At 47.6% G+C, this 26,100-nt stretch overlaps 1 protein-coding gene across 2 annotated transcripts in view; it reads right to left on the bottom strand.

Moving 5' to 3' along the window:
* Window positions 1-26,100, bottom strand: part of Pdss2 (decaprenyl diphosphate synthase subunit 2) — a 225,613-nt gene that overhangs the window by 6,940 nt on the left and 192,573 nt on the right. The window contains exons 7-8 of one of the 2 annotated variants that reach the window (XM_087597915.1): window positions 24,632-24,664; window positions 15,145-17,454 (exon numbers count right to left, since the gene is read on the bottom strand). In XM_087597915.1, coding sequence (XP_087454041.1) covers window positions 17,176-17,454; window positions 24,632-24,664 — 312 coding nt within the window. In that variant the 3' untranslated portion in view covers window positions 15,145-17,175. 2 annotated transcript variants of the gene reach the window in all.

Here is a 26,100-nt window from a genome sequence, read left to right as displayed (position 1 = left end):
CAGAATTTGATCTCTGGTTAAGTCTCATGAAGAACATTTTGAACAAGCATAGCAAGCTGAGAAAGGAAAAATATAAAATATATGGTTTGAGTATTAAAGGGGCACCAGGAAGTGAAATGGAGCTGAATTCTGTGTTCTAGGAGATAGCAGATTAAGGGAGTAGGACTTTAGGGCAAGATCCCACCCCGCTAAATGTAGGTCCAGGCATGGTAGTACAAGCCTTTGATTCCAGGAGGCAAAGACAAGCAGATCTCTGAGTTCAAGGCCAGCCTAGAACAGAGCAAATTCTAGGTAAAGAAAAACTTAAATCCAGGCTTGTTGGACCACACCTTTAATCCTAGTGTTTAGGAAATAGACATGAAGATCTCTGAGTTCAAAATCAGTCTACAGAGCAAGGTCCAGGCCAGCCGAGCTTGGGCAGTGAAGGAGTTGGAAAACAGAAAGAGATAATGTAATAGAATAAAAGAACACCATATTCCAGCCCCAGCAAGCAGCAGAACTCAGCAGCTTTGGCCACATGGTTCTGGCTTCAGAGTCCAGGACAGAAGGGACTACTGGGACCGTTGATGCTGGGTCAGCTGGAGCTAAGAAATTGGTGGTGATTAAGAAGAGACCAGCATCACTGAGATGAAATCTTCCGGGAAGTGTTTTCTGAGAGCACAAAGAGGCTGGTTCCAGAGATAGCCAAGGTTGTATCCAACGCTGCGGCTGGACTTGGTAATGTGTGAGAGTCACCCAGGTGGTACTGGTTTTTAAGACGTGAAGGGGTCATGAGGAGCAGCTGAGGCTGGGCACTGTGAGAGGCCATGGAAGGCCATTGGTGAAGGTGCAGCCTCAGTTGCAGTTGATGGCCCAGGACTGAAGGGGTCATGCAAAGGAGTTGAGGCTTAGCACCAGGAAGAGAGGGTATGAGAGGCTATTGGTGAAGCCTAGTTGCAGTGGTCGACCCAATGTATTGGAGATGCCAGTACCATGGGATGACCACCAAGAACAGCAGCAGCAGTGGAGGGGATCAACCTGAGCCTAGAGTGCTGCAGAGGACAGAGCTGGAGAAGTGACACCAGCCCTTTGGAGGAGCCCAGAAGATCATGTGTAGATCCCAGACATTGAAACGAGAAGCTGTAACACTGAAGTTGCCTTGGAGAACCCAAGATGTTTGAGATGCCAGAACCGTGGGCTATCTGCTGAGGAAAGCTGCTAACAGGGAGGGGAACCAGCCCAGGAGACAGCAGTTTGTTGCAGTCAACAAAGATGAAAAGGGAGCTGGAGATGTGCAGAGCTCTTTGACATCAGCCCTGGAGATGCAGAGTCTGGAGTTCTCCAGTTTCCTGTCTTACTTTGAGAATTATAGTTAAGCTCCCTGTTAACAGCATGTCCTCCTGACAGAGTCCGTGAGATAAGCCAGGCATGGTGGCATGTGTCTGTAATCTCAGTACTGAGTCTCCTAGTGACCCTCAGGTCAGGCTGGGCTCCAGGGAGACCCAATCCAACCCAAAGCAAAAGACGACAAATCATTATGGTTTCCGACACCGAGGCAACAGGGGAGGAAATGCAGCGTGGAGATAAACCCAGTGAAGTGTGGCGCACGGCCAGGAGCAGGAATGCACAGGAAGGCCTTCCGGCTACCGAAGGCCTCTGAAGGGTCTCCCGAGGTGACCGACTGACTCATGAGAAGGTGCACGGTGGAACGGATCGCTGGACTCACGGCAGGGTTTCAGAGAGCATTAACAGATGGTTCTTGAATGCTGGGAAGACAGGCGACTGTAAGGGTGGCTGTCCCAGCAGAGGTTCATCTTCTGCAGGACCTAAGCCCTCACAAATACCAAGGGCACGCACTGACACCGAGCCACACTGCTACCTGCACTGTCCCTAGGCCTGGGAGTGAGACGGCCTATTTACTGAGAGACTCTGAACTGGGACCAAGCCACACTTCACAGTGGTGGACAGTGTCCCTGTGATAGTGCAAGGGGGGGGGGGCGGCGGCAAGAGGGCCAGCCAATCAATAAGCCATTGCAACCAGAAAAGCACATTGAGGCTTGCACCCAGGAACCCTTCTCCTATCACACGGGCCGCTCTTTTCAGGCCACGCCCCAGTGCCATGGCTGTTTCTGCTGGAGCGGGAGTCCTTCTGCTGAAACTGTTATTTTTGAGGCAGGCACTGGGTTCTCTAAGCAGCCGAGGCTCACCTTCAGCTCCTTGCTCCTCCACATCCATCTCCTGCTGAGACTAGAGGCGTGCACCACCCCGCCCTTTAGTTTTGGATTTTACTTTCCTGTATATGGGTGTTTGGACTGCACGTATGCCTGTGTGCCACAGGCATGCATGGTGCCCTCTGAGGCCAGAAAGGGGTGTGTGTGTCTGATCTCATGTGGCTGGTGTCTCAGATGGCTCTGACCCACCGAGTGGGTGCTGGGAGTTGAACCTAGGTCCTTTAGAGGAGCAGCCGGTGCTGTTAGCCACTGAACCATCTTTCTAGTCCCCGGCCCGTGGTCTTAATGTTGGATGAGGGGCTTCATGAATGTCAGGCAAGTACTCTCCCACTTAAGATCTATCCTCAGTCCACAGTCTCTCTTTTATTTATTTTACAATGATCATTATTGCCTCCGTGTATGCTGACGTGCCATGGTACACCCACGGGGACAGGAGACAACTCTTAGGTTGGTTCCGCTCATCCACCTTTATGTGGATGGGGATTAAACTCTGGTTGCCAGCTCTGCACAGCAAGCATCTTTGTTTTTGAAACAGGGTTTCTCTGCACTCACTTTGTAGATCAGGCTGGCCCTGGAACTCACAGGGATCTGCCTGCCTCTACCTACAAAGTGCTGGGATTAGAGGTGTGCACTATAACCGCCTGACCCGCAGCAGGCCGCTCTAACCGCTGAGTACCCCCTTTAGAGGAAGAAGAGCCCCACTTGACTCTCAGCCTCAGAAATGGCAGAGATTTTATGAAGTTGAGATTTTTGAAGCCTAACCCTTTGTGGGCAGGGTTTGGTAAAGAACATGGGGGTGGGGGATTTAGCTTAGGGGTAGAGTGTTTGTCTAGCAAGCTCAAGGTTCTGGGTTCGGTCCTCAGCTCCAAACAAACAAACAGACAAAGAATATGGTAACATGGATTTGCCACGTAGGCAGGGCTTACTAGAAAGTGTTTACAGTGTGTTTATCTGGAAGGCGAAAATGGCCTCTGGGGCCATGCTGCCGGACTCGGTGTGGGCTTCCTTTCTGTTACCACATTTCTCTGAGCTACTTAAATGAAGGTGAGGAAGGGATGCATGTTGAACTTCAGTTTTCAGATGTCACGCTGCCAGAGAGATAGCTTACAAATGGGCAACATCAAGACTGGAGTGGCTCTGACATGTGGGCCATGATCCGGTGCTAGCCCAGGAGGTGGCTAATGGCACAGCTGGGCATCTGGGTTGACATAAACTGTAAGAAAAGCTTTGATGTGGTAGTGATTCACAGAAAGTTTCAGGATATCTGAAAACTATATTCCTCACGTAAGCCAAGACCACACTGTAGCCACTACCAGATGGCCATGTCCAAAATACAGGCGTGGCCGGTCTCACTGCTGACTTGGGAAGCTAAGTTTAAAAACTACGTTTAAGCTAGCTATGGCAGCACATGCCTTATCTCAGCCCTGGGGAGGCTGAGGCCAGTCAGTTACCTTCCCATGCTGCTGGGGTAGAGCGCCACGGCTGGGGGACTGGAGAGGGACAGGCTTAATATTCCTTACGGGTCTAGATGGGGAGTCCATAATGGCTAGCGAGGAAGGGCGAGAAGCAAGATCACATCTCCAAATATGGCAGGAAGTCGAGAGGGCAAACTGGAATCAGGGCAGGTTACGGGCTCTCGAGTCCTGGTTACTTCCTCCTATAAGGCTGCACCACCTCTCCAAACAGCATCCCCAACTGGGGACCAAGTGTTCAAATACCCGCCCAGTCTAAAAGGCTCGTTCTCATTCACACTGGCATTCCCTTCCCGAAACAGCAGCAACAACAACAACAACTAAACAACCCTCGGTCTAACGGGAAGTCCTAACACAAGCTTCTGGAGAAGCGGAGGGCTGTAAATCCACGGCCACACGCTCTACAGACTGAGTGGAGGCAGATGTATCAGCACCTTGCCTGATAGCCTGAGTTTGTTAGCAAGGCAGCCCTTGCCTGATAGCCTGAGTTTGTTAGCTGGACCCACAGGGCGGAACGAGACCCACAGGATAAAGAGACCGCCAAACCCGCAAGTTGTGTACAGCACACTCTGCCCCAACAAATGCCCAGAGGTCTGGACGACTTGGTGAGACCCTGTATAAAATACAGTGAAGTAAAATAAATAAATAAATAAATAATTTTTTAAGCCTGTTAAACTCTTCTAACACGAAAAATATGGAGTAATATGTAACATACACTTTAACATGCCCATATATGCTTTTGGGAACAAAAACATCCTTTGTGTATATATGGGAACACATGATATTGGATACACGGAATTCCATTTCCTTAGAGTTCTGAGACCCAAAGCCAACTGAGATGGGAGTTAAGGGAGACATGGGCTCTGGGACAAAATGCCACTGTTTCTAGAGATGGTGGCATTTTACACACAAGTGAAGCACATGAGAACCTTTGTGAAGTCTCACAGGTAACACTTCAAGCTCAACTAATTCAACAGCTACAGGATCAATTCATTTCTCACGGTAACAGACAACGGGACTGGGGAGATCGTTCACTGGGTTAAAGCACTTGCTGTAAGTTCTAATCTCCAGGACCCATGTACAAGTACCCATGTGCAGTGTGAGTTCCTGTAACGCGAGTGCGGAGGGGAGGCGGGAGGGAGGCAGAAACAGAAGATGACTGCTGGCCCAACTAGTTGGCTGTATATAGACAAAACAAAACCGAGAACCAAAAATCCAAACCACTACCGAGACCTGCTTTACACGAGGTTGATGGTGAGCACCTGAGGTTGTCCTCTGAGCACTACATGCACAAAGCAGCAAGCACTCTCCATATTCAGAGACACGGAAAACAACGGGGGCTGCACAGGATGGGGGGCCACACTGGACCTCTAACAGCCCCAGGAGCCAGGCTGCTCTCGACTGGCACGCAGAGTTATTGAGAAGAACGCCTAAGAGAAAGTAAATGGGCAAAGTTTAGAGAGGAAGAGCCCGGGTTCCCTGTGAACCCCCGCGTGACGTGGTCACGATGCACCTTGCTTTAAGGACAGACACCCACAGATAAGTTCTCCTGGCTCATGAAGGAATTTGAAATAGTCCAGGTCTCTGAATGCTAATAAATCGGAAATATGCTTACATTTGAAAGTGAATTCACAAATCATGTTCACAGTTTCACTTATTCTGGCTTTATTATCAGAGTTTCACTCTGTAGCCCAGGATATCCTTTAACTATGTTGCTCAGGCTGGTCTCAGTCTTTCTTGAATTCATAATCTTTCTGCCTCAGCCTCCCAAGAGCTGGAATTGCAGACTGTTTTTGTGCCTTCTAAAATATTTTATTTTATATGTATGCGTGACAGAGATCGAAGCGAGCCTGTGCATGCTAGGCACGTGCCCAGTCTATGGCCATTTTACATTTAGGCCGTTTTCTGTAAAAGAAACAAAGAATACTGGATGTGGTGGTACTGGGGAGACCGTCCACTGGGTTAAAGCACTCAGGTCAGCAGATGCCCCTGAGGCAGAGAGGGACAGATCACTGTGAGTTTGAGGTTGGCCAGGCTTGTTTTACAGAGCTGTCTTGAAAAACTAAAACACCAAGCAAAACAAAACAAAACAAAAACAAAAACACAGGAGCCAGTGAGGCCCCAGCACGTGTCGCTCATGCAGTTAACCTAGGCTCACTTTCCTGCCACCGTGCAGTAGCTCACGACCATGCATAACTCCAGTTCCAGGGGATCTGATAGCTTCTCATTCTGCAGGCAGCAGGCATGCACGTGGTGCCACACAAACAAACACTCATACACATAAAGGAAAATATTTCATATACTGCTGTGCCATCCACAGAGAAAGCAATGGCGCCCAACAATTCATACGACACAAATATCATTCCCGAAGAGACACACCCGCCAGCCACATAAACAGACTGAGACTCATATATACACACACTCATACACATGCGCAGATATGTACATATGGTCTAGGTATGTAGTAACTTTACTGACACAACAACGTTCAGGAGAAGGGGCTTCAAGTGGAAATTTCTGGTTTCTTTAGAGACTCAATTATGGCGTCTGATGATTTTCTGGAAACTGTCTCATGCGAAAATGCTTTTGCTGAAGCAGACACATGAGAGGAGGTTTTGCTGAAGCAGACACATGAGAGGAGGTTTTGCTGAAGCAGACACATGAGAGGAGGTTTTGCTGAAGCAGACACATGAGAGGAGGTTTTGCTGAAGCAGACACATGAGAGGAGGTTTTGCTAAGAACAGACAAATGGCGTTTTTCTGGAGGCAGCCTAGAAAAGGGACATATGTTTTGCTAGAGCAGATACTTGAGAGAAGCCATGTTTAAAACAGATATAAACAGAGCCCGGTGGACAATATGGAATGGTGCTGGTGTGCCTTGCCACTCTTTATTGGCTACTGTTTGTCAGGACTTCAGAGAGAAAGACCCCGAAAGCCTTCTGGTGCTGTTCCAGCAGCTTCTTGAGGCTCCTTAGACTTGGGCCAACTGGCAGAGCCTTACAGTTTCCTCTGGATCATCCTGCCAGTGCTGATTTGTAAGTGATGTCTGTGAGTCCTGCTGTTGTGGTTCATGAATGGTGTTTGTGTGAACTGATTCGTGTGAACTGAGCTGCTGACATCCTGACAACGCAGACTGGATTTGCTCCAAAGAACGATTTCTGAACAGGTCCACACGCTCCTTTGCTCTATTAACCTTCCCTTTCCACTCCCTCTGGTGGGTGGTGGGCTGGAAGGGAGGTTAAAACATTTAAGAACCCCTATTAAAAATAGATTAAAAAAAATCTAAGCCCACAGGGGCTCTCGTTGCTTCAAGAAAAGGAGGCAGGAGATTCCTCCCCTGGAGCCCCTCCCACTCTATGGAGTTCTTCCTCTCTCTTCCTTAATAAATCTATGTTCGTGCCACCGAAACAATCACAAACGAACAACACTCCACCAGTGAGGGGTGGAGGCAGAGACACTCAGTGTAGCTTAGGGCCTGGGCAGATGACCTGATTTCAGAATGTAATTAAATAGGACAAGATTAGTTTAATTCATTTAGTAGACTGGGCATTTGAGGTTAGTAGTATGAAATTATGTTAAATTTAGGGTTACTCCAAAGGAAAAAACAGCTATTGTTTCTCGGTTGTCATGCCTTCCAAAGGAAAATTTATGACTTATAAGTAGCCATAGACTTATTCATATTCTGATTCAAAGTTAATTTTTAATTTTAGTATCATATTCCAAAATAGGAACTTAATTCTACACATTGGAAGTCAGAAAGCCTAACGAGGCCCATGGAGATTTTCAATAAATTCTATAATAGATATTCAACAAGCAAAACGTGTCATGGCTGCAGACTGCAGCAAGCCTTTCTTGCCTGTAGTGTGTTTTCTTTGTTTCGAATCAATATATAGCCTGCACTGTAATCTCATGACAAACACTATGGCGGGTGTTTAATTAAAAGGATTGTCTTGGGGCAAGAACACGCACAGCATGTACGTATCACGGTGCCAGTGGCATCTGAGGAACATGTAACCTATATGAGGGTTTGGCTTCCTAGTATTTTATTGAGCTGACCCTACCTATTTCTTCTGTTGTTGTTTGGCCTGCTCATGTCCCCAAATGTTAGCCACTAGATTGTGAGCGCTCAATCCTGGGGGCCATTAGCATCACCCTGCCACAACCGTCCTTATAACCCTAGCTTGGTACAACCTAGCATGCATCCTGATGACAGAGCCTCCCCAGGAAGCAGCGACCACAACAGACAAAAAAATGAAAAAGATAACAAACATGACACTCATCATGTTGTCCATGTCAGTGAGGCAATGGAGAAATGTCTGTGGAGTGAGGGTGTCACTGTCGGGGCCATGGAAGTGTAACCGTACTTGCTGGCAGGATCAACAGCTCCTTCCCATGTAAGGTGTGTGTGTGTGTGTGTGTGTGTGCGTGTGCGTGTGTGTATATGTGTGTGTATGTGTGTATGTGTGTGTGTATGTGTGTGTATGGTGTGTGTGTATGTGTGTGTGCATGTGCGTGTGTGTATATGTGCCTGTGTGTGTATGTGTGTGTGCGTGTGTGTATATGTGCGTGTGTATGTGTGTATGTGTGTGTGCGTGTGTGTGTATGTGTGTATGTATGTGTGTGCGTGTGTGTATGTGTGTGTATGTGTGTGTGTATGTGTGTGTATGTGTGTGTATGTGTGTGTGTGTGTGTGTGTGTGTGTGTGTGTGTGTGTACACGTGTCATGGCTCTCATGCAGAAGTCAGAGACAACTCTGTGGAGTCTTTTCTCTCCTGCCATCTTTACTTGGGCTGTGGAGATTGAAATCACGTGTCAGGGGTTCGAGGCCAACACTTTACCTGCTGAAGGTTCTATGGAGTGGCATTATGGGTAATGTTGTTGATTTGGATCCTTGTCTTCCTCCAGGGGATGGGGAGAGGATCACTCAGGGGCAAGGGGGACAGGGTCTCACTATGAAGTCCTGGCTGGCCTTGGGCTTATAATCCTCCTGCTTCAGCTTCCCCGGGGCTGGAATTACAGCCCACGTTACTATGTCCAGTTGTGGGAATATTCTATAGTCATAAGACTCTCTTGGAACAAGAGTGAAGAGTGCTTACTAGCTTTTTAAAAGTCACATTAATCATCACACTGGCCCAACAAACATAAACCCTTTCATCCGGCAACGGTATTTCTAAGAATGGACTGTGCTCTACCAGGCAGCAATTCAGACCATTTTAAGGTACTTGCGAGACCAAAGCCTGATTTACAATGTTTTGTGGTATGTCTATAGACCCGAGAAGTAACGTGGCAGAAAATGCACTGTGGAGTCAGCAGACTGTAATGTAACCATGGGAACACTTAGTATGGTCTTGAGCCAGGCATACAGCAAACCACGTACACTCCAGTGTGTGTTAGTAAAAGCACTGAGCACGGGAAGGCCACTGCTTCTACACAGGCATACACAAATCTTGTCACGAGTGAACCAAAGACACAGGTCAGCATAGCAGTCTCGGGACTAGGGGAGGAACCCCATCCACAGGGCACCACTGCTGTACACAAAGGCAGCCTTCGTGATGAGCCTGGCTTTCTGATGCTGTCAGGAACAGGCAAGACCTTCACTAACCAAGAAGCCCAGGACTGCCGGGACAGGAGTAGGATCTACTTATCCCCGTCTCTACTCGACACATGCACCACTCAGCTGTGTTTGCAGACCCTGCAAGTGCTATTGTTACCTCGGTAACTCTGCTTGAAAACTGAGGGGCTCAGCCTTCTTGTTACACAGAAAAGACTAAGCACATTACCAAGGATCAATGTTCTGATGTAATGGGGGCTGAGTGTACTTACAGGGGCTGGGCAGAAAACATTGGGGGGATGGCTTCAGATGCTTCAATAGAAGTATGGCCTCCTCATGGGCCAGACAGATTGACAGCTTAAAAATCCTTAATTCTGTATAAGATCAGACAGCGTGTGAGTTTGAGAGTGACAAAGACTTCTGACTAACTAAAATCACGTTCGAAGCTATACAAAAGTGTCCCTCTTTTCCTCTCTCTCACAATTTCAGAAAACCTGTTCCTCTCCAGTGGTTTTTAAGATGAGGAAAGGGTGTACTGCCTTTATATCTCCTTCAAACCCATTTTAATGAAGCAGACGGGCTCTCGTAGGGGTCAGAAGGCTCTATCTGCTACATAAAGACACCAGGCTCTCCCTGCGCACAGGTGGCTCTGGCACCACAGACTGGGAGAAATAATTGAATGCAGTCATCCCACAGAGCGGCACTCTCACCCACAGAATTAGCCTGCAGGGCTTTTTACTTCGCTTTCCAGACTAAGACTCTAAAGATCTCCCCAGCTAAAGATCTGTTTCAACCCAAGAGGAACAAGGAATGAAGTTGTAGCCATTTGGCTAAATATATATGTCAGGAGATCTTAAGGTAGTGGGATAGCCCAGCACAGAGGTGATGTGAAGGAGAAAGGGGGTAACTGGATGGGAGTTTAAGAGGGAGAGAGATAGGAGAGCAGGGAGGCATAGCTAACACTAAGGATGTTAGAAAAGCCATAGAGAAACCCACTCTATTAACACCCCTCCCCCAACAGAATTTAACTGGAGTTACTCTACACAGAAGCCATACGTTGTCAAATAAGAGTCCAGTGCCAGTTGAGGGATATCTGTCATCAAACCGTTGTTCAGGAGTGCCTGAATAGCTTACTGCCCCTCTCTCATCGCCCACCAGAACTCGACAGTTATACCGTATGCTGAAGACACCGCAGGCTTCAGTCAAGTCGGTGTTCACCAGGACGTTTCCTCCCCGCTAGCTGGCTTCTGTAGGGGCGGAAGGTGCTGTGAGGCTGTTGGGGGATGAGCGTCAGTCACAGTATTGCTCAGTTGAGAACACTCTGAGACACACCGTGTAGCAGTGTAGCAGGATGTGCCCATGTGTGCAAGAGGCATGAACACCACGGGATTGGATTGGAGTCTTTCTCTCCAGGAGCAAGTGCATGCCCTGTGCTGTGAATCTGCTCGAGGGCCCATGGCTGGCGGGCTGACAGGCCCCAGGGGCGAGTCTACTTTGCAACGTCAAACTGCCCTGTGAGCAGTGCAGCTCCCAGAGCTTCTTTATGCAAGAGGGAGGTTAATGCAGAGCCACATGCGGTCCAAGTGCGGAAGACAGGTTGTCTATGGTGTGCATGGCCACAGTGGAACATCTACGTTCCATAATGGCGCCTCCCTCCTTGGGCAGGGATGAGGCTCTATAATGGAAGAGGAGGCAGAAAGAGTGTAGCCGCTAGCGGTCAGGGAGAACCAAAGTGAAACTGTCTTCAGAACGCAACAGGGGCATTGCACTCACGAACTCACAGCAGCTGTGTGTGGTAGTCTGCCCAAGATCAAACCAGTCTATTCCAGCACAGAGAGAGGAGAGCCTGTGGACCACCGCAGTGTGTGTGTGTGTGTGTGTGTGTGTGTGTGTGTGTGTGTGTGTGTGTGTTCTTTAAGGCTGTGGCCCGAGAGGCTGTTCCAGTGGATAGCCAACACCGGCAAGTATATGGGCAAAGTAAATTGGACTTAGTGTCTTATTAAAGAAAACCAGGGCAAAACAAAACAACAAAAGAGCCAGGAAATGGAACTGGGAGGGAGGGTTAGGGGGTTGGGTGGTAGATCTGAAAAGGGTTGGGGGAGTTGAGGAGTGTTGAATATGATTAAAATATATTGTGTGCATTATGACATTCTCAAAGAATTACTAAAAGCATTCTATTTAATTAATGTAAAATATTATATTTAGGAGCTGAGCATAGTGGCACATACCTTTAATTCCAGTACTGAGGAGGCAGAGGCAGGTGAGCTCTCTGAATTTGATGTCATACTGGTCTACAAAGGCTATCTAGGAGTCCAAAGTAAGACTCTGTCCCAAAACACGCACACGCACACACACACACACACACGCACACGCACGCACACACACACACAGACACACAGACACACACACACACAGACACAGACACAGACACACACACACACACACACACAGACACACACACACACACACACACGAGGGAATATGAAGAGGACCAAGTCTAATAGGTCTTAGGAACTAGAAGAGGGAGATACATAGAAACAGATGGTGTATCCTGAGTCATCCATCCATTCACTCACTCACCAAATACAGACTGGAAGCTATCACGTGAGAGACCATGAGCCTCCAGAGTACAGTAATCAACATACAGACATCAGCCTGCTACCCGGGCTTACAACCAAGAGGTAGTCTTCAACTGCGTATCTGCTGCAGCCTTCAGATGAATGCTACCTAATGGCGGCTAACAACTATCTGTAACTCCAGTTCCAGAGGATCCGGTGTCTTCTGATTGTGGCCTCTGAGAACCCTGCATACATGTGATGCATAGATGAACATGCCACCATTCAACACCCATACACACACAATAAAAATCTTACCAAAAAAAAAAAAAATAGAGGAAGCCAGGAGCTTAAAAGTGAGTTTAAGAATGGGATGGGATGGTTGAGTCGGGCCATGTTGTACAATCTGCTGAGAGACACGGGGCAAGAGGATCACAGCTACCAGGCCAGCCTGGTCTATAGAGTTCTAGGACAGCCGGAGCTACAGAGGAAGACTTACCTCAAAAAACAAACAAACAAACAAACAAACAAACAAACAAACAAATGGATGGATGGTTTCACTAATTATTATTACTGTGAGCAAGGTAATTTAATACTTTATATAAAACATTATCAAGTAAATATCAACAGCAAGGGGTGCTTGAGGAAAAGTAAGGACAATTTATAACTGTGAGTAGTCACACAGTATCAACAGGAGCTGGGCTAATGACTGAGGACACACACTTTATCATGTCACATAAAAGAGGCCTGTCGCAGTAATCATTAAATGATTGTATTCATGACCCACAAAGGGATAGATGTAATGATCACTGACTCTATCAATACCACTGAGGCTTGTGGGATTGCTAATACCAGAGAACAGGAATCAGAGCAGGGCATCATCCAAGCAGGACGATGGTCACCAGGGACGAGCGTGAGCCTCACGTCCAGAGAAAGGAAGGCAAGGTGGGCTGGCCGCTTATGTGAAGGGGCAGGTGCCTGGAGGCTCTGCCTTAGGAAACAAACCTGTTCTTTCAGGGGTGATTAGACACAAGCTATTGCTAGGTAGCCCAGGCTGGCCATGTTAAACACTGAGGGCTGGAGCTGACCTGGAAGATCCTCCCACCCACTTGGGCACTGGAGAGCAAACTCAGCTTTCCTTTTGAGACAGGCATCATTTACCTTAGGCTGGCCATGAGCTCCTCATCCTCCTCTCCACTTCCTGAGGGCTGCATTACAGACGTGCACTGTGTGCAGCCCCTGTCTCCCCAGCGCTGAACTAGAGACGCGCACCACCGTGCCTACCTCTAGAAAACGTTTTTCTTTTTTTTGACAAAAGTTTCATATAGTACAAAATCTTAAAAGCATTCATTCATTTTAACACATTTTTTTTTTATTTTATGTGTATGGGTGCTTGGCCTGCATGTCTATCTGTGTACCATGTGGGCGTCTGGTGCCCGAAGGCATTAGATCCCCTGGAACTAGCGTTAGAGACAGTTATGCAGTGCCACGTGGGTGCTGGAAATCAAATGTAGGGCCTTTGGAAGAACAGGCTGAGCCCAATACAAAAAGCTTTTACCTGGTGCTATGAACAGAAACTGATCATGTAGGGGACGGAAGGCGGCTCAGCAGTTAAGACCACACACTGCTTTTGAAGAGGACCTGAGTTTGGTTCCTAGCACCCATGTTGGGTGGCTGAGATCTCCAGCTGCAAGGACTCTGATACCCTCTGCACTCACGTGTGTGCACATGTGCATGCACACATGCATGTGTACACAGAAACCATACTGGAAAAATAAATCTATAAAAAAGTTGTTATAAACTGTCTTATGACAACACAAATTCATTATTTAAATAATACAGGAAAAAGAAGTTTATCAATTATTACTTTTCTATCACCTTAAAGGAAATTTGAAGTCAAACCGGCGATTGCTAAAAACTGAAGTAAGTTGCTATAAGAATAAATGGGTGAGTAGGACCTAGTGGCACACACCTTCAGTCTCAGTACTGAGAAGGCAGAGGCAGGTGGTCTCTGTAAGTTCTAGGCCAGCCTGGTCTACAGAGCAAACTCCAGGCTAGCCAAGGCTAAGAAGTAAGACCCTAACTCAACAAGAGAGGAACAGAGAGCCAGGTTATCGACAACCTACGTACACGCTTGTCTGAACTGTGAGCCGGAAGGGCAGCAACTGGCTGAGCAGGGTGGACAAGGAACTAGGGCTGGGCTCGGCCTCTCAGAAGGCAGCTCTGCCTTGCCCCATGCGCTTCCCCAGCAGGGCCAGGAGAGCCCATGCACAGGTCTTCCCTTCACTGGCCTCCCTCTTCCTCGGTCATGCTCTAGCTCCCTGCCGTTCTTGAGGCCATCACAAAAATCAGTTATAGTTCCCAGCTGACTGTGGGGGCTCAGGAGGCTGAGGCAGGTAAGTGAGTCACTATGAGGTCACAGCCAGACAGATACACACACACACACACACACACACACACACACACACACACACACACACAGATATACAGACACACTCAGATATTCAGACACACAGACACACACACACATACACACACAGACACAGAACATACTCAGACACAGACATACACACTCAGACACACACACATACACACACACAGACACACATACACATATATGCACACACACATACACAGACACAGAACATACTCAGACACAGACATACACACTCAGACACACACACACACATACACATATATGCACACACATATACAGACACACTCAGATACTCAGACGCACAGACACATGTGCATATGCAGACATATATACACATACTCAGACACACACAGACATACATACACACATACACACATATACAGACAGACACACACACATACACACATACATACACATATACATACATACTCAGACACTCAGACACATGACACATATACACAGACACAGAACATACTCAGACACAGACATACACACTCAGATACACACACATACACACACACAGACACACATACACATATATGCACACACATATACAGACACACTCAGACACTCAGACGCACAGACACATGTGCATATGCAGACATATATACACATACTCAGACACACACAGACATACATACACACATACACACATATACAGACAGACACACACACATACACACATACACACACATATACATACATACTCAGACACTCAGACACATGACACATATACACAGACACAGAACATACTCAGACACAGACATACACACACACACACACACACACACACACACACACACACCAGGAAAACCAAACCCTCGCAGACAAGTTCTAGTCCAAATGTGGCCTCTGCCTTTGCCACAGACGGAAGCTACTCCCCGGAAGCTGAGGGTTAAATCTGGGTGGCTCGCGTGAAACAGGATTTAAGACAGTTTATTTTCAGTTCCCGCTATGGTGAATTCATCACCATAATCTTAAAGGGAAAAAATCCAATTCAAATCAGAGCCCACATTATAAAATGAAAATCTTTTAAAAGTACAATGTATTTCTTTTTAAAAGCGTGCCTTTCCCCGCACATTTTAACACGCTCCTTTCCAGTCTTTATTGAGCATTTTACATGCCTCCACCCGCATCAAGCGCTTACAGTTGGGCTCGTTCTTTCTAAAGTGTGCTATACACATCTTATCTCCTGCATGGCAAGTCCTTCAGGAGCAAGAGAGGACAGAGAAGGTCAGGGCAGCTCGGCAGTCTCCATAATCATCAGTCATTAAGAGGAGAGCTAGTGGTAAGGCGTCGTCAGGAGCCTGGAGGAGACTCCGTGCCTGCAGTGATGCTGTGTGGAATTTTTTATGGGAGATGCTAATACGAAATCCCAGGTTGGGAGGAGCAGCATCTGCCTTAGACAAGAGAGGACCTAACTGTGCCAACGTTGTCAGCTTCTCAGAGGCGGCTAGCTAGGGTGTGGGGAAGGTGCCACAGAAATAAATAACCACACGAGTGAGTGAACGGACAGACTCGTGTATAAAGACAACTATGGTATATATTCTTTTCAATACTCAAATTAAAAAAAAAAAGAGGATTTGGCACTCGGTTTGTAACACCACCACCGAGGCATTTATGGACAATAGAGAGAAGAAATGGGCACAAGGCAAGCCTTGGGGGACGCTCTCAAAGCCAGTGCTGACGTGATCATGTGAATGCTAATGTTGGTGCACATCTTTGCTGGTAATGTGCACTTTATGCAAATGTGTCTTATAATAGCAAATGCTCAGGGACTTCTGGGGGTTAAGAGGGCAAAAGAGGGCAAAAGAGGGCACCAGCCACCAGGCACTGGTTCTCGAGAGGAGACTGGAGCCTGCCATCCTGGAACCAGGAGTCAATCCTGGGAGACAGCATGAGCTCCATCGGCCATCCTCAGGATCTCTCTTGCCTGTGACTGGGAAAAACAAGCCTAAAGAGAGTATCTGCAGGACCTTCCTCCACCACACGCTCGTCTGTGAGGCACTGTGTTTAGGGTGCCCTCCCAGGAGGACATCGGGACTCAGCAGTCATGAATCATTCTGTGCCTACCTTTAATTTCAGCACTCGGGAGGCAGAGGCACGAGATTCTCTGTGAGTTTGAGGCCAGACTTGTCTACAGAGTAAGTCGAGGACTGCCAGGGCTACACAGTGAACGCCCACACCCCCACAAATGCATTCTGCTCTTCCAGAGGATCCCAGTCCCAACACCCATACTGGGTGGTCCACGACCTCCTGTAATTCCAGTTCCTGGGTATCAAACTCCCTAAGCACCCATGTGGTAATACATACATGCAGGTGAGACATGCGTGCAAATAAAATAATAAAACAAATAAATCTTAAAATACAAACCAGGGTTGGAGAGATGGCTTGGTGGGTAAAATGCTATCCTGACAACCTGAATTCAATCCTGGATCCTACCCTGGAAGGAGAGGACTTATCCCTCAGAACTTCACGTAGGTGTGCGCCGTGCACGTGTCTGCACTCACACATCTCTCACCCACAAATAATAAAAGCAGGAATGAATGCCTCAAAAAGTGGGAAACGGAACAGAACAAACCACACTCCTGTACTGAGTCACAGCCAACGACAAGAAATGCAGACTGAGTTAAAGCAGGGGGAGTGGAGAAGGAGCCAGCACCCACGGTCTCTGTGTAAATCAGCAAGCGTAGCACTCACTACACTCGGGCTCCCGGGAGAGCGCGAACAGAAGGCCGACCGCACAGCGCCTCAGACCTGGTTCTGAGCAAATGAGATTCGTAGAGCTGGAACAATGGCTTAAAAGGAGTCGGGGGACAAGTCTGTGTCTCTGCGGCGGAGATATTTAAACAAGCCATCTTGAAAATGTTAAAAAATTGAAATCGTAGAAAGTCGAACCATAGGTGCCATGTTTTGCCTGAAGCAGTAGAAATACCATCTGCCTTGGTCTTTTAGCAGCGGCTTCTTTCAAGGAGCAGTGGGCTCAACTGCAGGCATACGCTCAGCTCCAGATGGGGAAAATACGCAGACGTTTGTAGATGTTTTTCTAAGCTAGAGCAGTCAACATATCGTCTTCTCTTGGACATGCATGTAAGTTGCCATGGCAAACCAGAGTGTGGTCTGAGGCTTCTGCACCAGTCCCGGCATGCCCAGGAATTCCTGCAGGTCAGTAGGTGGCAGCCTTCCCTCCAGCACTGAGCGGGTAGCGGTACTTGACGCTGGGTTGGCAGCTGAGGGACAGAGTAGTCTGAGAGCTACACATACAGAACCGGCATGGCTACTGACTGCCCCACGATGCTGTACAAGGCCAAATCTCCACACTAGCTACTTGGTCACAAGCCACTTCTGGCAAGAACAGTACATCTCGCAAGTCCTGCTCTGTCTTAACTACACAAGTAGAATTTATTCTTGGTGTTTGCCTCTGACACTCTAGAACTGCCACCTTGCCTGTCACCTTAAGAGGAAAGAAAGTTTTAATGACTGGAAACCTTAAGGAGAAAAACACCAGAGCAGAATAAAGCATTCATATCCAGGAACCGCTGCAACCAGAACTCAGTTAAATAGTTCAAGGGGGCTGCTCTTCCAGAGGTCCTGAGTTCAATTCCCAGCAACCACATTGGTGGCTCCCAGCCATCTGTAATGGGATCTGGTGCCCTCTTCTGGTGTGTCTGAAGACAGCTACAATGTACTTATATACATTAAATAAATAAATGATTAAAAAAAAAAGTAATTCAAAGCCAGGTGTGGTGGCCATGGCTGTAATCCCAGCAACTCAGAAGGCTGAGGCAGGAGGATGCAGAATTTTTGATCAGTTTGGGTTACATAGTGAAATCCTGTTATAAAACCAAACAAATACCCAAATAAAAAAGAAAAAGGAACTTAGTATGTTACTCAGGGAGTGGGAAGGGCGTTCTGGAAATCGAGCTGAGAGTGATTTCAAAACGGTCATCTCTGCCAGCCCTCTCAGGCCGATACAGTCGGAGTGAAGGAACAACGGAAATTATTTTTTATGGGTCCCTGAAACTGTTTGTTTGGTTTTTTTTTTTTTGTTTTTTTTGTTTTTTGTTTTTTTGTAAAATTAGGATCATGGAATGAAGAAAATTTCAGACAGAAATAAATGAAAAGATTTCACAAATGGCTGCCAGGTCCTTTAAATTCTGTCTTATAGAATTCTATCAGGAGAACTCTAAGCCACAACCATGCTGCTTGCATTAGCTGGAGTGAGCATGGGTCATCAGCAACGCGATCACAGAGAAGACCAGAGAGGTGGAAACCGGAAGCCCCCGTGTTTGTTCCCCTAGCCCCACAGTGCTCCACACACACACATCACATTACCACAGGCTGCACCTGCGGATGCCTCTAACCCCACAGAGGACATGGTCGCCCTTCCTCTCCCCACAACCCTTGGGATCATGTTTGTGTGAGGGTGACATGATCTGGTTAGTTACTGGCCTTGATCCAGACCCTGTGCTTTGCCTTTCACTGTCAGAATAGCACTAGGGAGTCAGGGATGGAGGGGACAATTTGTCTACTGAGAAACACAGTGAGGAAAGGCAATTGAGGCAGCCAGGGGCTAGGCCATATTCTGTAGCCAGTATGCTTTAGAATGTCTGAGCCTGCCGTTGTGCATTCCAAACCTCCTCTCCTTACTTCCTTACACAGTGGCAGCCATGCATGCACACGCTAAGGTACTGAGGGAGCTGGGCTAGGGCCCCATGCGCTGATGAGGCAGGTCCAGCAGGCTGCTGCTGTCAGAACACTTACTGTCTACCGAGAGAATAAACAAACGGAAACGACCCGCTTAGATATGTTAGGATCAGAATATGTTAAGAAGGAGCTGGAGAAGAGTGTCTGAGTTGGGGGACTGGCCACGCTGGGTCGATGGAGTCTTGTTCATGTGGCCCTTATGCTATCAGCACAAGAAAGTGCACGGTAGTTAAGGGACGTACGCTAGGTTCCTCAGCAAGCGGGAAGCATAGCCGCTGCTTGCTCGAGAAATGCCTTTTCTTCTTTTACTTCTCTGTCTTCTGGAGGCAGGGCCTGACTTATGTAGCCCTACCTGGTCTGGAACTCATTATGTAGTCCAGACTACAGAGATCTTGCCTGCCGATGCCTCCTTCATGCTGGGCTTAAAGGTGTGGGCTGTCGGGGCTGGGGATTTAGCTCAGTGGTAGAGCGCTTGCCTAGGAAGCACAAGGCCCTGGGTTCGGTCCCCAGCTCCGGAAAAAAAAAAAAAAAAAAAAGAACCAAAAAAAAAAAAAAGAATTTATTTCTTTGTGTGTGTATCTGTGTACATGCTATGGCATATACATAGACATCGACCCACTCAGCCATGAGGTCAAGAATGCTGTTGCAGGCACACCATACTTATTTTCCTTCCCTCCTTCCTTCTTCTTTTTTGAACAGGTCTCAACAGACGGCTCAAACTCTCTACCCTGCTGCCTCAGTTCTTAAGTGCTACGATTACAAGTGGCCACTTCAGTAATTCACCCCCTGGCTCCGGTCCAGTTTCCAATACCAATGTCTTCCATGGTAAAGCCTTCTCTGATAAGAAATTCTAGGAAGCCATTAAGTCAAATAAGCTTGGGCGTCCAGCAGTCACCCTGGTTTCTTTCTTCCCCATTTAGTGACCCCCATCCTTTATCTCCAGCTGCTTTGCTTGGTTGATGGCGTGGACTCCTATACCTCTGTGCAGAGATGAGAAGCCCTGAATTAGCGTGCTCCTGCAACTTACTTCTTCCCGATGGGTTTCAAGTGTCCCCTTTCTCCTCTGTGGGTTCCATTCGCTTAGTAGCACCAAGCATTAGGCACCAAAGGCCAACAACCAATTCCCAAACCCGCCCTACACCTCCAGTCCAAACCCAGCACTGTCCCTGCCCTCGAGAGCCCCCAGTCCAGGATCTACCATGGGTCACTGTAAAACAACAGAGAAGACACAATGGGGGATGCACAGGGTCTTAGAGGTTGTGGGGAGGACCTAATCCAGTTGTCCCAGTACAGAGGCCTCCCTATAGGCAATGGTCCTAAATGTTACATTACAGGGAGGACAGAAGAGCCGGAAATGGGAGGTGCATCTTCTAAGTGAAGCAGACAGCGGGAGTCAGACACAGAAAGCTAAGCCCAGTCTGATGGCGCAAACTGAAATTCCAGCCACTGGGGGGTGGGGGAGGGGACTGAAGCACAAACACTGCAAGTTCAAGACCAGTCTCAGTCACAGTGAGGCTGTCTGTCTCAAAATAAAAATGGAGAGGGACTGGAAATGCAGCTCAGTGGTTCAGTGCTTGCCTCGTGAGCAGTCCCCAGGAGCAAGCCAGGACAAAACAAAGGACAGAGAACAGAAACAGTCTGCAGACGTTGACTCGGTGCTATTGGGGGAAGGAAAGGGGGAGCTGGATTGCACAACCTCACTCGTGCCAGCCCAGCAGGCTCTAGTCAGAGCCTTGCAGACAGCGTGGAGCCAGTAGGAGGTTTGGAGCAGAAGACCGAAACTATGGGACCTGAGGATTAACTGTTCTATCTGGCAAATGGGTCTACTGTGACAGGAGAGGCGTCGAGATCTGGTGGTAGGATTTTCAGTGTTTCAGATGAAGAAACATGGGCAAGGGAAGCATGGCGGGGAAGAGGCGGGATATGAGAAAATCTGGGGTTTGAAGTTGCTGTGATACATAGTGACATGGAGAACTTCCGGGAGGATGGCAGTGTAGCAACAGGACAGGACAAGCAAAGTGAGGCACATCACCAAGTGTGAGCTCTGGACAGTGCCTTATCAACGGAGGCTTGCTGATGAGGGAACAAGTGGATGACGTAGAGGGCTGGGCTTTGACTCTGTATGAATGCTAGACACTGGCCCCCCAAGGATGAGAGAATGTGCAGAGACCCAAGTGACACTGTGACCACGCCCCAAGTGATGCCTCATTGGTGAATGCAGATGTTGGGAGGGATGGAGACAGGCGGGACTGGGGTTCCCGGGTTTACAGATGGAGGAGAGCCATGAGGAGAGAAGAAGGTGGAGAGGAGACGATGCCTTGTGGTCGGCGAGCCATGAAAACATGGCCATGAGGGCTGGCCAACTGAAGCTAAGAGCTGCCTGGATGGAACATGTCAGTTATAACTCATGGTCACTAAAGGGGAAGTAAATCCTAATAGCACAGAGGGCTGCCCTGCTCTAGTGCTGATTAATTAGGCTTATTACAAATATAAAAGACATGGCAGGCTGGAGAGACGGCTCAGTGGTTAAGAGCACTGGCTGCTCTTCCAGAGGTCATGAGTTCAAGTCCCAGCAACCACCTGGTGGCTCACAGCCATCTATAGGGGGATCTGATGCCCTCTTCAGGCAGGCAGATGCATATGCAGCAGAGCCCTCATACATTAAATAAATAAAAAAAAAAATTAAAAAAAAGATGTGTGTCTTTTATCCGAGAGCTGAATGGCCAAAGGCGGGGTAGAAGTCCCTGACTAAGATAAATATTTCCAACAGGATGGCTTTGGTGTGAGCTCAAAGGTTATAATGGAGACTCAATCCTTTTGCTCAACCTTGCAGTGAGGTTGAATGGGTCTAAGAAGCAAAGCCAGAAACTAACAAACCTGAAAGCTCAGAGATACTAAGTGGGGCTGCCGATATCGGAAGGCCCAGAAGACATGAAGGTTCAGAGCCACAATGAGGCCCAGCCATTCACCCAGCGCACGGCAGGAAGGAAGCTAAGCCATCGGAGAATGACACATGGAAACTGGCTCTAGGCTGAGAGGTGCTTCCACAGCCTGGTCGTCTGGTCGTCTGCGGCAGAGCAAAGGACCTGGGCCGGCGTAAAGCCCAGGGTCACAGGCATGCACTGGGTGCAGAGTCCAGTCAGCCTGAGAAAGTGTGGGCGTTTCCGCTGCTCCCAAGCGAGCAAAGCTACGCCGGCCCGTTGATGTCCTCTGTCTTCTTAGGAATGCAGACGTGCTCACCCTCCAGGTCATCTCGACCGCCACAGAAGTCAGATGATTAGCAAGCTCAACGCGTTAGCCAAGCAGTGCATACTTGCTACCCACCTGAAAAATGGTCCTTTCTTTGGTCTCTAAACGGTGTGAAGCTAATGTCTCACAGGTTTATTTATTGATTTGGAAGTTTTCTTCTACAGGGTTCTTTTATTATTTATACGAGTGTATGTGCACCATGTTCATTTCCTGTGCCCTTAAAGGTCAGAAGAGGGTTTCAGATCCCCTGGGACTAGAATTGCCAACAGTTGTAAGCGGCCATGTGGGTGCTGCTGGGAATCAAACCAGCGTCCTCTGTAAGAGCAGCCAGTTCTCTGACTGCTGAGCCAGCTCTGCAGACACCACAGTTTTATTTTTCTGGTTTTCATGCGTTGAGACCTTTCAGCATTGCCCTGGCTGTTTTGTAACTCACTGTGTAGACCAGGCAGGCCTTGAACTGACAGATCTGCCTGCCTCTGCCTGTCAAATGCTGGAACTAAAAGCCTGCCTCACCACACCCCATAGCTTTGTTTTTAATTTAAGAAATGGTTTTTTGAGAGGACGGGGTCTTGTGTATCCCAGGCTGGCCTTGAACTTATGGTACAGCCAGAGCTGATTTTAAAAACTTACCCGGCAAGCACTGGGATCACGGGTGTTGGCCACCATGTGGTGCTGGCAATGGAGCCAGGACACTGCACACGCAGGTGAATACTCTGCTGGGTCACAGGGCTGTGTCTTACCTCCATTAAACGTATTCACTTATACTTAGTGTATTGTGTCTGTGGGTGTGCATGACTGTGTGTGAGCACGGGTGAGTGTGTTTGTGAGCACGTGTGTACCACTGTTGGTTCTAGGGATTGACTGGATCATCAGGCTGATGGCTCTGACCCATCTCTTTGCCGTCCCCTCTTAACTAAAATGAAAGAGAACATGTCATTATAGCTGTGTGTGGGTGTGTGAGGTGATGGTGTAGGTGCAGGCACATGTGGAGGTCGGAAGACAATTTTGGGAGCTGGCTCTCTCCTTCCACAGTGTGGCCCGGGAATTGAACTCAGGTTGTCAGACTTGCAAGACAACCATTTTATCCACTGAGCTACCTGACTGGAGCAAATGTTTTTTTAACTTCAATTATTATTATTATTTTTTTCTGTTTTGGAGATGAGGTCTCATCATAGTGCTGGCCTCAAATTCCTGATCCTTCTGCCTCAACCCCCAAGCACTAGATTACAAGTGTCTGCTCTGGTGCTGGTCACAGCCAGGTTTACTAAAGGAAGTATGTCGGAATGACCCGGGAAGGCTGGCAAACACCCTGCCGGCCTCCTCTGCTCTCTCTGTAAGAGGATGTGATGCACAGCCACGCCCGGCTTAGCTTCTCCACGGTGCTGGGGATCTCACGGTAAGCGCTCTCAGCTGCGGACTCACTGTCCCAGCCCCTCACCCTCTTTGTAACAACACACTTGCCAGGGACTGTATAACTTCCATGATGCTCATGGTGCCTCGTAGTTCCAGAGGCTGGCAAACATAAGGCTCACGTGTGCGCCTTTCTGCTGCATCATGTCAAGACAAGCTTTGGTGTGTGAGCTTCAAAAGCTCCTCAGGTGGGGAAGGAAGTTGTGTTTATAGATGTTCCGTGCTGCCCAATGCTTCACTGATGCTATCTGTGGTTGGAATGCGCTCCCAAGAGTTCATATGCTGGTAACCGGATTCCCTGGTTGACATGCTGACGGTTTTGGAGGGAGACCCTTTATGGCACAATTGGGACCAGGCAAGGTTGTGAAGGCTGGGCCCCCATGAGGCCAACAAGCCTACTTCTTCCAACCACGTAATGACCTCCGTCTTTCCAGAGGACCCTGTGGGTTCTGGGGGTCAAACTCAGGGTGTCAGGCTTGGCTTCGAGCTGTCTGGCAGTGAGTACCTTTACCTGCTGAGCCCTCTTGCTGGCCCTCACCATTTTAGTCTCCATATCTAACACACTGTGTGGAATAAACACGCACACTGTTGAATGAGTCATTTCTATCTGCTAAAGGCAATCTCAGCTTTAAACACCATGCGTCTTCCTCTTTAACCTACTTATCTGACTTAAAACTTTGTTATTTTCTATGTGTATGGGTGTGGTGCTTACACGCATGTTAGAACACTGTGTATGCAAGGCCAGAGATGGTGTGGGACTCCACGGGACTGGAGCTGCAGACGACTGTGAGGCATGACGTGGTGAAGCCAACCAAAGCCATAGATACTGATTTATTCACTGAGAGAGGCTCTCACTATGTAGCTTCGGCTGTGTCAGTTTCTTTGTAGACCAGGGTGGCCTAAACTTAGAGAGACCTGACTGCTTTTACCTCCAAGGGGCTGGGATTGAAAGTTCATGCCACCATGCCCAGTCATGTTTCTTTTTGACCTTGCAAATATAAGAAGTGATCAGACTGTGAAGTCCTCACACACTCTACCTACCTTAGTGTAGTTCAACCTTCCTTTTTCTTGAGCCTAGAATAGAAAAGAAAAAATTAATTTCTAGGTATGCTTTTGTTTTTTGTTGCTCTTTTAGCAATCATCTGGTGTTTTGCTTCTTAATGAGTAAAATTCACAGGGCTGGACGGTGGTTCGGTGGCTAAGAACGTGACGTACTGCTCTTCCAGAGCGGACAAGTTCATGTCCACTGGTCGACAATCACCTGGAACTGTAGGTCCAGGGGCAGCAGCCCCTTCACCCACATGCACATGCTGCCCTGAACATACACGTAGTTAAACAGAATAGAAAGACCGAAAATGAATATTCAATTCTTTTTCTTCACACTCCCTCCTTTTATTTAGCATATTTAACTTTATAGTTATTCATATAGTCAGTGATATCTCTTTGTATATAAATACATGCATGTGCATACAGCAGACACACACACACATGTACACACAAACACACATAGAACAACCTAGGAAGTTGCAAAAAAGAAAAAATATGCATTAAGGTCAAATTTGCTTCAAATAAAAAAATTAAATAAAAATCCAGTCTTTAGTCTATACTTGAACTTTTTATTTAAAAAATATATGTGTCTAAAAATTTTGCCTGAATGTGTGTCTACGTAACATGGAGGCCAGAAGATGTTAGATTCCCTGGGGCCAGATGCTTGTGAGTTACTATGTGGGCGCTGGGAATCAAACCCAAGTCCCCTGCAAGGGCAGCCAGTGTCTTACCTGCTGAGCCATCTCCCCAGCCCACTGCTCTCAAGAGCTCTTTAGAGATCTAGGATTTCCAAAAGACTGTGAGGAGTTTGAGTTTAGTACTGAGATACAATGTATCGATAAGATACGGGTCTATTCTTGAAAGTATTGAACATCAGGCTATTCTCTTCTCAGACACACACACACACACACATGTATATATATATATATATATATATATATATATATATTTGTTTGTTCATGGGAATATTCTCTAAAATAAAATAATATCTATACTAAAAGCCCTTCTCAGTTGGGTGTAGTGACACATGCCTTTAGTCTGAGCACTCAGGAGGCAGAGGCAGGTGGATCTCTGTGAGTTCGAGGCCAGCCTGGTCTACAGAGCAAGTTCCAGGGCACCAGCCTTGATCTGATCAATGATTCCTTGATGGCCTGTCAAAGTCTCAGCAACAGCAGGTCTGGTCCACACTTGTTTGCTTTCTTTTCTTTTTTAAAGATTTACTTATTATAAGTACACTGTAGCTGTCTTCAGACACACCTGAAGAGAGCATCAGGTCTCACTACAGTTGGTTGTGAGCCACCATGTGGTTACTGCGATTTGAACTCAGGACCTCTGGAAGAGCAGTCAGTGATCTTAACTGCTGAACCACCTCTCCAGTCCAGTCATTTTCTTTTTTCAGACAAGATATGTGGTCCACGCTGACCTCGAACCGGTAATCCTCCTGCCTCAGCCTTCTGAAGCAA

Source organism: Rattus norvegicus, chromosome 20, assembly GCF_021556685.1.
Source record: "Rattus norvegicus strain SHRSP/BbbUtx chromosome 20, alternate assembly SHRSP_T2T, whole genome shotgun sequence".
In the NCBI taxonomy this organism is placed as follows: Eukaryota; Metazoa; Chordata; class Mammalia; order Rodentia; family Muridae; genus Rattus; species Rattus norvegicus.
This window is presented reverse-complemented; position numbering and strand designations above follow the sequence as displayed.